Below are 12,454 nucleotides of genomic sequence, written 5' to 3'. Positions count from 1 at the left end.
GTGGTTTTGTGAATTATGTCCTTGATCTTAGGAAATACACACTGATGTACCGGGGAGGGGGAGGGGGGTAAATAGGCATTATGACTACAATGTATTCTAGGAAACTTTAGGGGAAAAATAAAGATACACATAAAGATACATAACGAGAGTGTTAATAATTAATGAAGCTGGGTGAATGTTATACAAGAGTTCTTTATCCTATTCTTGCAAACTTCCTGTATCTTTGAAATTGTTTCTAAAATATTTTTAAATGCGACTAACTTTATTGTTAACACTTTCAAATTTAAAAAATAAAACAAGCTCATTATAAAAATAGGTTATATACTAAAAGTTAAAAAGTAGCAGTTACAAATCTGTAATTCCATAACTTGTTGGAATTGGTGTCCTTCTTTCAGAATAATTTCACACATAAATATTTCTTTTTAGGGGGTTAGTGAGTATACAAAAGGAAAATAGAATATCACAATATCTGTGAAAAATGTAATTTTAATTTTTCTGACTGAAATTTATATTTCTTGGCTGAGTAACAATCTAAAAGTGATTTAGAAAATGATTTAGTCACTTTTAGAGAAACTCAGAAGCAATGAGGACACCCAGTTAGACTCAGTCCAGGTTTATGAATGTCCTCCACTTGTCTCCCCACACTGGATCCTACATTCTGGGTGGTTTTATCTAGTGTCAGGCCTCAGTCGGGCAGCGGAACATTGTTTAGAGGGATTTTATCTATCTCCACATTTTACTATATAGCTGAAATAGTTTTCAGTTTGTGTCCTGTCTTTCAGACTGTCTGTACTGCATATTTTTCACTGCATAAATTTTAAAACTAAATCCTACAAGTAAAGAAAACCTTTTTCTCTTTCTTTAAATACCAATGGTCCGGCCCATGTTGCTCAGTGGCTGAGAGTCATGTCGACCTATGAACAGGGAGGTCACAATTTGATTCCTGATCAGGGCACATGCCCAGTTGTGGGCTAGATCCCTAGTGGGGGGCATGTAGGAAGCAGCCAATCAATGGTTCTCTCTCATCATTGATGTTTCTCTCTCTCTCTCTCCTTTCCTCTCTGAAATCAGTATATATATATATACATATATATATCTTATTGTTTAAAGTATTACATATGTCTCCTTTTCCCCTGATTGACACCCCCAATAAAAATATATTTTAAAAAATAAAGTAACACATTTTCCAAAAGAAGTATAAGAGAAAAGAGAACAATGAAAATAATAAAATATGGCTTACAGAAGAATTAGGGAAAAATAGAAAACTTTATTTTATGATTCCTCAACAGAAAAAATCATTTACATATTGTCAACATTGTTTTAGATATTTAGTTAAACAATGGTTTCAAATGTGGGTAAATACGTCTTTAGCTGCAAGATTTCAGAGACAGGCTGTGCTTTTCCTTGATAGAAATCTAGCCCAGTAAGAAGTTCCACATCTCGGACACGGACAACATGAGCTTTCAACCTTTCTTCAATCCAAACAGCTTCTGGTTTATGTTCCTAAAAAGGAGAAACAAAAGACCATTTTTCATGGGGCATATTTTTTAATTAATAGAAAGATCTCTCATTACTTAGAAGTTGTGCTTTTTCCTTTGATTTTTGTTTTGGTTTTTAAACATTTTGGTGTAATTGACATACAATATTCTATTAGTTTCAGGTGTACAACATAATTTGATGTTTGTTCCTGTGGTTGTTATGGCCTTAAATCTTAATTTGCTACAGCTAAATTTTGTATATTAAAATAAAAAGATCAACAGTACAAAGTATATTACAGCAAATACAGACCACCACAAAGTCATCAAGCTTAGCCATTTTATATCCACTTCGGATGTACATTTTAAAAAATGAAATATTACAGACAGTTAAGTCCCCAATGAAGTTAATATTACAGATGAACTTAAGTCTACTCTGAACTAATTATTTTGTGAGTCATTGTGAAGCCATTAGGTGCATATCAATATACAATATATACTACTGATTTATGGGTTTTCAAATTTACATAAGTAATATAAGTGGTATTTGATAATTACTTTTTCATTCAACATTGTTTGTAATCTATTCATAATGATATATCTATATCTAGTTAAATCATCTGTTTTCAGCTGTGTTTTGTAAAAGCACAGTTTATTTATTTCTTATTGCCATATTAATAGTATTTTGGGCATTATAAATGCCCAATAATAATGCTGTAATAAATGACTTGGCACATGCCTCAAGAACATGAGTTTCTAGCATATACAAATAAAATTTCTGGGTCAGAGAGTGCATGAAACTTTAACTTTACCATATATAAGCCTAGCACAAAGTGTTTATACTAATTTTCACTTCCATTGGCAGTAGGTGATACCTCTGTTTCCCATCATCCTCCCCAAACTATGGTGTGAAATAGTGTTTTATCCCTGAGCTATTGCAGGTTGGTATCTTTTCAGTTATTTACTGGCCATTTGACTTCTAATAGGTTTTTTTACTATGCGAAAGTAAGTTCAGTAATTTAGAGTCATGGATTTCTATGAAATCCCAAATTATTTATTCATTTTCTAAAATTCATATCATATTGGTAATTTTCAGTTAAAATTTTTCAAGTTAGAAAGCCTTAAATTTTGTGTAATTAGATGAGTGTGTCTTAATAACTCCCACTTGGCTTTAACACAGTGGCACACTTGTTTCTTAAATATGCATGCTCAAAATAGGCAGCTATTCTTTGAGCCAGAGGAAGTGTAAGAGGAAATTACTTTTTGTTTCTAACCATTAAAGCATTTCTCTGTGTGAGATTCATAATATGTTAATTTTTTAAAATAAATATGCAGTATACCAATTAAAGTTCCTATTTCCAATGGGATACTAATTCATTCTTTTTTTCCTGCCTTTTCTATTTCACATTTTAGTAGCATTTAATATTTTTTATTACTATTTTTTTCTTTGCTTTTTTTGTTTGTTTGTTTGTTTGTTAATCCTCACCCAAGGATATTTGATTTTTAGAGAGAGTAACATGGAGAGGGAGAAACAGAGAGAAACATCATTTGAGAGAGATACATCAATTGGTTGCCTTCTGCATGCGCCCCACCAGGGCTGGGGAACCTGCAACCAAGGTACGTGACCTTGGCCAGAATTGAACTGGGACTCTTCAATCTGCAGGCTGATGCTCTATCCCCTGAGCCTAACCAGCTAGGGCGATTACCTTTTTCATAAAGTTTTCTCCCACTGAGTTTACATTACTCTTCTCTCTCCTGGCTCATTTGGTACCCATCCAACTAAATGTTCACTGAACATCTGACAGTCTGCCCTCTTAAAATTGCAATTAAATGGTCTTAAAATATAACACAAAGCTTTACCTTGCAGGGTTGATACTCAAGCTCTTTGATACCAGAGAGTTCAATAGCACCAACCAATCTGAAGAGACCCAGCTATAGGCACTGCTCTAGTTGCACCAATACGTCCCAACAGAAAGCAGCCTTGAATGTACACAGATTTTATGAGCTGTATTTAAATCATACTTTTGATTATATAAAATCTATACTATATAATAAAAGGGTAATATGCAAATCAACCGAACAGCAGAACTGGTTGCTATGATGCACACTGACCAGCGGGGGGGTTAAGGGGGCCAGACACTCAACGCAGGGGCTGCCCCCAGCCCACAGGCCCCAACAGCCCCACAGGGAATGGGGAACCGAGGGTGGGTGGTGGCAGATGTGGGCAGTGCCAGGTCAAGGCCCCCACCCTGCCAGTCACCCCACACACAGAGGGCAACTGGTGGTGGGGGATGGGGCCAGCGAGCGGGTGGGAATGGCCAACCTCTCGGTCCATCCCCCCAAGCTGGCAGGCTCCGATTGACCAATGGTGAACAGGGAACTGGGGGCAGAGGGGGAGGAGTGGCAGTGGGGGGCGGGGCCAGCTGCCAGCAGCCTGGGAAGATGGCCTTGATCGCATGCCAGGCCTAGGGATCATAACCATGCATGAATTTCATGCTCTGGGCCTCTAGTTTATATATATTTGATTATATGTGTGTTAGAACTGTTACATAAATAGAAGTATTTTATATCCCCCAAATACAATTTGCTTGTTAGTTTTTTGAGGCAATATTAGTTTCAGTATTTTTCTCCCCTAACCACTCTCTTATACTCTCTCCTTAACCACTTATAGTCTGGTTATTACTTCTAACACACTAACAAAACTGCTTTGTCAAAGAAGATCTAATTGAGTATATATATATATTTTAGATTTTTCAATTATAGATGATCACATCAAACTTCTGAAAATTCCTCCTTTTATTTCCATAACTCTAACTACTTGTTTGATGACTTACTTGTTTGTGTTTGTTTGTTTCTTTTATATTTGAGGTAGAAATTTCCTCAACCGATCTAGATTTTTTCCATTCTGGAAGTATAGATTTTTCCCTCAATTTGATTTTATTTAACTCCCATTGTTTAATACCAAATCTATCTCTACAATGCTGATATTTCTTCCAAGGACTATACTTATATTGTTCAATATCTGCTGAATAACTTACAATAATCATAGTCACTTCGTCTTGTGGCAACATTTTCATTTATTTGAGAGGAATTTAATAATACACAATTGAGGGGGAAAGAAAAGGGATAAGGAGGGCAGAAAAGATGGTAGGGATAAGGGAAGAAAGAAAATAAATAAAGCAATATGAATCTAGTTCCCTAGATCAAGTGTGAAGTGGAATTATAAACTATCATTTCTACATCTGTCCGTTCCCTTAAACCTCTGATAGTGGGAACATCTCCCCAGATTAATGTTTAGAATGTTTAAAAGTGCATACTTTTCATACAACATGCTCCTTAAAGCAAGCCAACTATTTTATTGTGTGCTTATAGCACAATCACCTGTCCTAATGCCAGAGGAAGTATTGGCTGATTTGGACTTATTACTGGTACGGTTTGCATATGTACTGTACTTTTGCAGCGATTTGATTATACAGGGTTTTTACCTATATACAATTTTACTTCATGCAGACTTTAGAATGTTAACTTCATAACTAGAAGTGATTTCTTGTTAATGGCCGCAATTAGCTTATTATTTATTGAGAAATCTTAGGATTTTATATGAAATATCTAATTTAATCCTCAACAGTTTCATAAGGGAGCTGATTTTTTTAATACAGTTGAGGAAAATGACATTCAGTTATTTAGCCAAAGAGGCCAAGTCAATAACTGAATCCAGGGTTTTCAATTCTAAAACTTGTTCACTTTATTCTATCCTACTCCTCATATATCCTCTTAGACTTCCAATCTGAAGACCATCAAGAACAAATTCTTCCTTCCCAAAATACTGGTCTTATATATATCCTGGCCAATCATACCTCAATTTCAGTCAGTTTTGACTCTCATCTTGCCTTTCTCTTCCCTCACACCTAATTCACAGCCACATATTAACTTCACAATTTCTCTTACAATAATAACTTAATGTAAGTTCACTTGGTACTCATCAAGTCTCATAAGTATCTTTATAGATTTTATATCCTTATTACTATAATGCAACTTTCTCAACATTTTGGAAAATGTCCAATTCATTAGTGATGATGTCCTACACAATAGAGAGGACGTCCTATTAATATGAGATCACTTCTACTTTGGATGATCAAGGAAAGTTTTGATCATTTGTACTTTACCTTGGAGTATAAGTAAAAAATTTTAGAAGATAGGTAATAAAAGGGCATTCTAGAGGAGAGAAGAGCATGAGCAATGAGGTAGGGAAACCCAAGATGCGTTAAAGTTAAGGACTTTGGTTGGCCCAGAACTTGGGTCAGCAAGGGTCAACTGAAGGTAAATGTATACAGGTTGGGAGATTTGTGTTTGTTTATTCTTTTATTTGAGGTAGATAGAGTTGGGTATAAGAAAGTATGGTATGTGATGATAAAAAACTAAATTTTAAGTAAGTTGGTAGTGGTTCACAGAGGTGAAGAAAAGGAGGGAGAACAAAAGACAATGAAGCCACTTCAGATTGATTTTCAGAAGGTGATAAGGGCCTAGACCAGGGATAGCAAATAGTTCCTTTTTTGCACACCCATTCTAATCAGTCCATAATAGCTAACTAGAACCCCTGTGATAAACAACAATCTATTCCTCTTTCAGGGATAAAGGGGACCACTCTCTTTCTATCAGTCACCCATGTCTGCCACTGGGAGAGGAAGTGAAGACTAATGGCTTACTCTTATATCAACTAAATAAAACTCTGACAGAAAAAAGGAAGAGATTCTAGACTAGACTCTATCTAATCTATATATAGACTATATCTCCCGAGAGTGTCATGTTTGGAAGCTCTCTCACTCTAGGACTATGATTGACCCAATGTGTAGCCTCTAACCTTTGCCTTCTATCTTTAGTCAGTAAAAGGCCACTCAAAACACTCAAGTTCAAATTCTATCTTCAAGGTCTTGTCAAAATGTCACCTTCCCTATCAGGAAGTATTTTTCCTTTGAAATCTTATAGCAATTTGGTCAGTAGCACTGTGTGCCACTGATCACTTCTTCTATTTGACTAGGCTTCTAAGTGCTAGACAATGAGCTCTTTTGATAGAATTCATGTCTGATGTATCTGTGTGTCTCCCATAGTATATAGGACAGTGAAGACAGTTATGTGGGGAACACCTGAAAGAACAGAGATGAATCCTAATCTGGCCTAGAACCTAAGCTTTAATTTCCAGTCTCTACTAACCTGTGAGATTGTCCATGTGAATGCCTGTTTCTACAAACTGGACATGCCTGAACTTAATTATTTATCTTCCTGCCCAAATAGTTCTCATTCCTAATTCCCCTCTTTCTTTTTCATAATTATCTACATTTAAAATCTCTGATTCATCTTTAAGTCTCTCTTGCTTTCCCTTTGGCTCTTGCATCCAGTAATATAGCAAATCCTCTCCATTCTCCACTCCCTTCTTGAAAGATTCTTGCTAATCCTTTCCGTCTGTTCAAGTTCTGCCCATCCTTCAGGGCCAATCCCTACTCTCGCCACATTTTATGTTACCCTTAATGATCACTCCAGCCAAATGTGTTTTGAATTTGAAACACTACATCCTTATTTGGCAATTAATTCTAACTTTGTGACATCTCATATTTTTTAATTTGAAAAAGAATTCTATTATCGACTGGCCCATTTACATGTCTATATTTCATTTATATTTATTTATATTTCATTTATGTATCTCATTTACATATCAAAGTTATTTGTGAACTTCTTAAGGGAGGAAACATTGTATTCCTCCTTTGTGCATTCTAAAAAGTTTCTATTACAATACTGTGCACTTAATAGGTGCTCAGTATAATTGTTGAATAACTGCAGTAAAATACAACTATCAGGATACATATTTTTTCTACAAAGAACAAATATGCAACTTAACAAAAGGAAGATGAACAATCCAATCAAAAATGGGCAAAGGACCTAATTAGACACTTTTCGAAAGTGGACATACAGAAGGCCAAGAGACATATGAAAACATGCTTGAAGTCACTAATCACCCAAGAGATACAAATCTAAACAACAATGAGGTACCATCTCACACCTGTCAGAATGGCTATCATCAACAAATCAACAAATGACAAGTGCTGGCGGGGATGTGTAGAAAAAGGAACCCTCATGCACAGCAGATGGGAATGTAGACTGGTGCAGCCACTATGGAAGACAGTATGGAGTTTCCTCAAAAAGTTAAAAATGGAACTCCCATTTGACCCAGTAATCCCACTTCTAGGAATACATGCCAAGAAATCAGAAACACCAATCAGAAAAGACATATGCACCTCTATGCTCATAGCAGCACAATTTACCATAGCTAAGATTTGAAAACAGCCTAAGTGCCCATCAGCAGATGAGTGGATTAGAAAACTGTAGTACATCTACACTTACCAGTTGTGGAACATAGGCAAGTAATTTAATTTTTCTGTGCTTCAGTTTCCTCATCTGTAAATTGGGGCTAATGGAATCTAACAAAGGATGTTTTGTGGACTAAATGAAATATATGTGAGTGCTTAGAAAACACCTAGCAGATAGCAAATTGCTATCCAACTGTCTGCAGAATTACGAAATAGTGTAATATACAATGGATAAACACTGAAATAAGGACAAGGCAAACAAAATACCAATGGGTTTTGGCCCTATCCCTACAAGACCACCAGAGGGACCCCACCTGTGCACGAATTCGGGCCTCTAATTTATACATAATTTGCCTTGATCCAGAAAGATTTTTACGGTGGACTAATACATGATATTTGAAAAGGAATGTTACTTGAACTAAGTTATTTTGTATATTTATATTTTTATATATGTATATTTAATTTCAGATCTCATGTTTCAAGTTGATGAAGTTTTTATATTTACACATTCATTCAAGAAACATTAATCTAGTGCCAACTTTGGGACAGAACCTTCAAGTTTGTGTTCAGAATCAAAATATTAATAAGACACCCCCCCTTCCCTTATTAGTGAGTGTGAATAAAGTGCAAGTACATAAAATATGCATATATAAACACATGTAGGCACATACATGTTTAAGTTGTAATTAATTACATAAAGACCAATAGTCTAAGAAAAAGTTTTTAAGTTAGATATTTTTCATACACCTCCACCCAGAAACACCTAACAGAATATACTGTAGTCGGAGCCACTTTTATGAGAGTCCAGATGAGCTCTGACTGATTGTTCCCTTAGGTCCCAGGGACTCTCCCGCTGCATACTCACCGGGCAGCTCTCCACGTTAGTAGGTCGGTGAGGGATGACAAAGGATAGGACGTCCAGCCACCCAGGGCAGGTGTCGGGGGTGTAGCTCTTATTTTTACAACTAGTCAGCACCACAAAGTAGTGTGTTGGGATGGGAACACTGCTGTTGACATATCTAAAAACATAATTGAAAAGATTTGATGTCATATATTTACTTCTAAAGATTATAAACGCCTTGATACATATTTTAAAGAAATGCCAAAGTAAAAAGAAAGTAAATGACTAGAAAGTACTAAAGCATACCATGTACTTTTGGGGGACAATGAGCAGAACAGAGATCTATTGAAGTCCAAGCTTGGTTATTTTGCCTTTATGGGGAAACATTAAACTACAAAGAAAAGTAGAGCATGATATCATGCCTCCTGTGTTTCCTAGTTTTGTTGACTTTGTACTTCATAGTGACATTGTCTAAAAGCAGAGGCTGAGAAAGAAGCCCGGAATAGACTCCAGCTCTAGCTATGCACTCCCACTGGATGTCTGGCTGTGTTCTAATCCTCTAGCATTCCATGCCTTACTGAGTTTCCTCAACTTCACAGTGTAGACATGGGGAGAAATCCATACAACTGATATGACATTCCTTCATTTTCAGATAACAAACATGAAAGTGCTTTTGAAAGTTTTAAGTGCAAAATAAAGCTAAGCTAGTATGAGTCCTCTAAAAGCAATATGAGCTGGTGTAAGTAGTAACATATGATTGTGACTGAGAATTTCTGCATGGACTCAGCACTACCCTGGCTTTGTATTCTGGCTTTACCACTTACCAGTTGTGGAACATAGGCAAGTTATTTAATTTTTCTGTGCTTCAGTTTCCTCATCTCTAAATGGGGGCTAATGGAATCTAACAAAGGATGTTTTGTGGACTAAATGAAATATATGTGAGTGCTTAGAAAACACCTAGCAGATAGCAAAGTGCTATCCAACTGTCTGCAGAATTATGAAATAGTGTAATATACAATGGATAAACACTGAAATAGGGACAAGGCAAACAAAACACCAACGGGCCACATACTGAGTAGTCATATATGTTACTTTATCAGAAGGTACAGGTAGAAATCATTGCTTTACTTACATGATCTAGGCTTAGACAATACAATTGTTTAGTTTGACCTTTTATACATTTTGATAATAAAGAGAAATAATGGATGAAACTTTTAAATCTCTCTATTCCTCTGTGCCGCATTCAAAGGTAATTCTTAGCAACCTATTATGACCAGGTTTAGTACAAAAATGTAGTGAAGTAGGACTAGCTTTCAACATGAAGCCTACACCCTCTCCTGGAAGATCCTTTTATGAGTCATCTACTATTGGACAATATTATGAATTGTCACTACTTGTTTTTTTGTTATTTTTATTGCTGGACTGGTTCTATATTTATCAGCAGTACAGTGTCTTCCCCATATCAACCTTTACAAAATTACACTTATTCCTTTGCCCATTAGTTTAGAATTTTTCCAAATATAAATTTTGCTAAACTTTTCCTAGACTTCATTACTTCTTTGCCCATTAGTTTAAATTTTTGCCATATAAAATTTTTGCTAAATATTTAGATAGACTAGTTAAAAACAGTCAACAATGACGTTTTTATGTAAATATACTATGTAATATTTAGAATACTGAGCTTTTATTTAAAATATTGAGACTTCCCTTCATGATGCTCAATTGCTAAATCAAAAAGTCCATTTGGTTTCAAATTACTTACTCTGTAATTTCACTTGGATCATCAAAATGACCATCATAATTATAATCAAATACTGGTCCACTAACAACATTTACTCCATTTCTTTCCTTGGCATGTTCTAGAAGAAGAACACTGTGGAAGTAATCCCATATTTCTAAAAATAAAAAAAATAAGGTGTTAAAAATATCTACCTCTATTGAACATGCAAATATTTTCTATTATAGACACGTACTTTAAATAGCATCAAGTTCTGCTTCAATAACTATCAGTGCTAATTGGGTAATTCTGCAAAATAATCCATGCAACAAAAATAAACAGCCACACCTGGCTGGTGCAGCTCAGTAGTTGAGGTCACGGTTCGTCTCTGGGTCAGGGCGTATGCCTGGGTTGCAGACTCGGTCCCCAGTAGGGGGCATGCAGGAGGCAGCAGCTGATCAATGATTCTCTCTCATCATTGATGTTTCTATAGCTCTACCTCTCCCTTCCTCTCTAAAACCAATGAAAGTATATTAAAATGAATAAATACATAAATAGCCACATTGATAAAAAGCCTTTTGTTGTGAATGTAGTGCAGTCTTGAATTACTATAAAATATGTCTCTAAATTTCTCCTCAGGGCTGAGTTGCTTTGGAGACAGTGAATATTAAATAATAAAAAAAAAAAGGTCAGAATACACATACTGCCTTATGACTCTAAGGATAAATACCTTTTATTTACTTATGGTGTCAGTAAAATGTTGTCTTGTGAATAGTTCTTCACAGTTAAGTTAGGGGAAAAAAATTATCAAAATTCTGCCCTAGCTGGTTTGGCTCAATGGATAGAGCACTGGCCTGTGGACTGAAGGGTCCCAGGTTCGATTCTAATCAAGGGCACATGCCGGGGTTGCAGCCCCAATGCGGGGCATGCAGGAGGCAGTCAATCACCATTGATGTTTCTATCTCTCTCTCCCTCTCCCTTCCTCTTTGAAATTAATAAAAATATATTTTTTAAAAAATTATCAAAATTTTAACAAGTCACCTAGGTGAAGTAAGTTAAAAAGAAATTATGTCAGAGAGCCTCTTGTTCCTATATTTAAAACATTAAAATGAGATGACTCAGTATCAGGAACAAATTTCAATAAAAGATGTTTAGTTTGTAACATTAAAGAGCCACTTCAATATTTTTAAGTTAATAATCTAAACATATACTTACTTTGGAATGCTTCATACATAGGGACCAAATTACTTGTAATTAAGGCATCATATTGACTATCAGAAGTTCTATTGTATGCTGCAAAACAAATTAATTGTATTAAATCTAGCTACAAGAGAAAATATGACATACTACATAATTGGCAAATGACTATTACATACTAATGTAAATTAGCAGTACTAACAAAAATACTAAGTACTCTCCGATAGGGGCCATCACTAATAAATGCAGTTTTAGGCACTTGATACCAACCCTCCTGTATCTGTGAATCTGATAGGTAGGAAAATAGAATCTTTGTAGATGCAATCAAGAGTGGACTCTAAATCCAGTGACTCAAATCCTTATAAAGAGGGAAAGGTTGAGAAGAGGGGAGACTCCAGGAGAAGGCCATGTGAAGCGGAGGCAGAGATCAGAGGGATGCAACTACAAGCCAAGCAACACCTGAAGCCCCTGGAAGCTGGAAGAGGTAAAGAATTCTCCTCTCTCTCTTCTCTCCTTCAGGGGGCACATGGCCCTGCTGACACCGTGACTTTGGGCCTCTGGCCTCCAGAACTGTGAGAGAAGGCATTTCGGTTGTTTCAAGGCCACCAAGTCTCTTCCCGCAGCTCTAGGAAACTAGTATAATGCCAATATAAATGCGTAGTTATTGAATGTGCACAAAAACAATAATGCTATTCTAAAGAACTCTTCCCGAATAAAATTTTCTTTAAAAGTGAGTTTTAACTCAGTGAAGACTGCAGATGACACTCCAAATGGTTGGCTCTGAGGACTCATGGACTCATGCTGATGACGCCAGCATCATGAGCAGCTGGGTGTGTGCTCTGGAGCCCCCCTCTGCCTGCCA

At 36.1% G+C, this 12,454-nt stretch overlaps 1 protein-coding gene across 1 annotated transcript in view; it reads right to left on the bottom strand.

Annotated features, from left to right (window-relative positions):
* Nucleotides 1–1,286: 1,286 nt before the first annotated feature.
* ENPP3 (ectonucleotide pyrophosphatase/phosphodiesterase 3) overlaps nt 1,287–12,454 on the bottom strand; it is a 76,184-nt gene continuing 65,016 nt past the window's right edge. The window contains exons 22-25 of the mRNA XM_015557843.1: nt 11,611–11,688; nt 10,441–10,573; nt 8,703–8,856; nt 1,287–1,503 (exon numbers count right to left, since the gene is read on the bottom strand). Of these exons, the coding sequence (XP_015413329.1) occupies nt 1,333–1,503; nt 8,703–8,856; nt 10,441–10,573; nt 11,611–11,688 (536 nt within the window). The 3' untranslated portion in view covers nt 1,287–1,332. The remainder of the gene's footprint in view (nt 1,504–8,702; nt 8,857–10,440; nt 10,574–11,610; nt 11,689–12,454) is intronic.

This window comes from Myotis davidii, unplaced genomic scaffold (assembly GCF_000327345.1).
Source record: "Myotis davidii unplaced genomic scaffold, ASM32734v1 scaffold147, whole genome shotgun sequence".
NCBI lineage: Eukaryota > Metazoa > Chordata > Mammalia > Chiroptera > Vespertilionidae > Myotis > Myotis davidii.
Note: the sequence above shows the minus strand (reverse complement) of the source record. Positions and strands in the feature narration are given on the sequence as shown.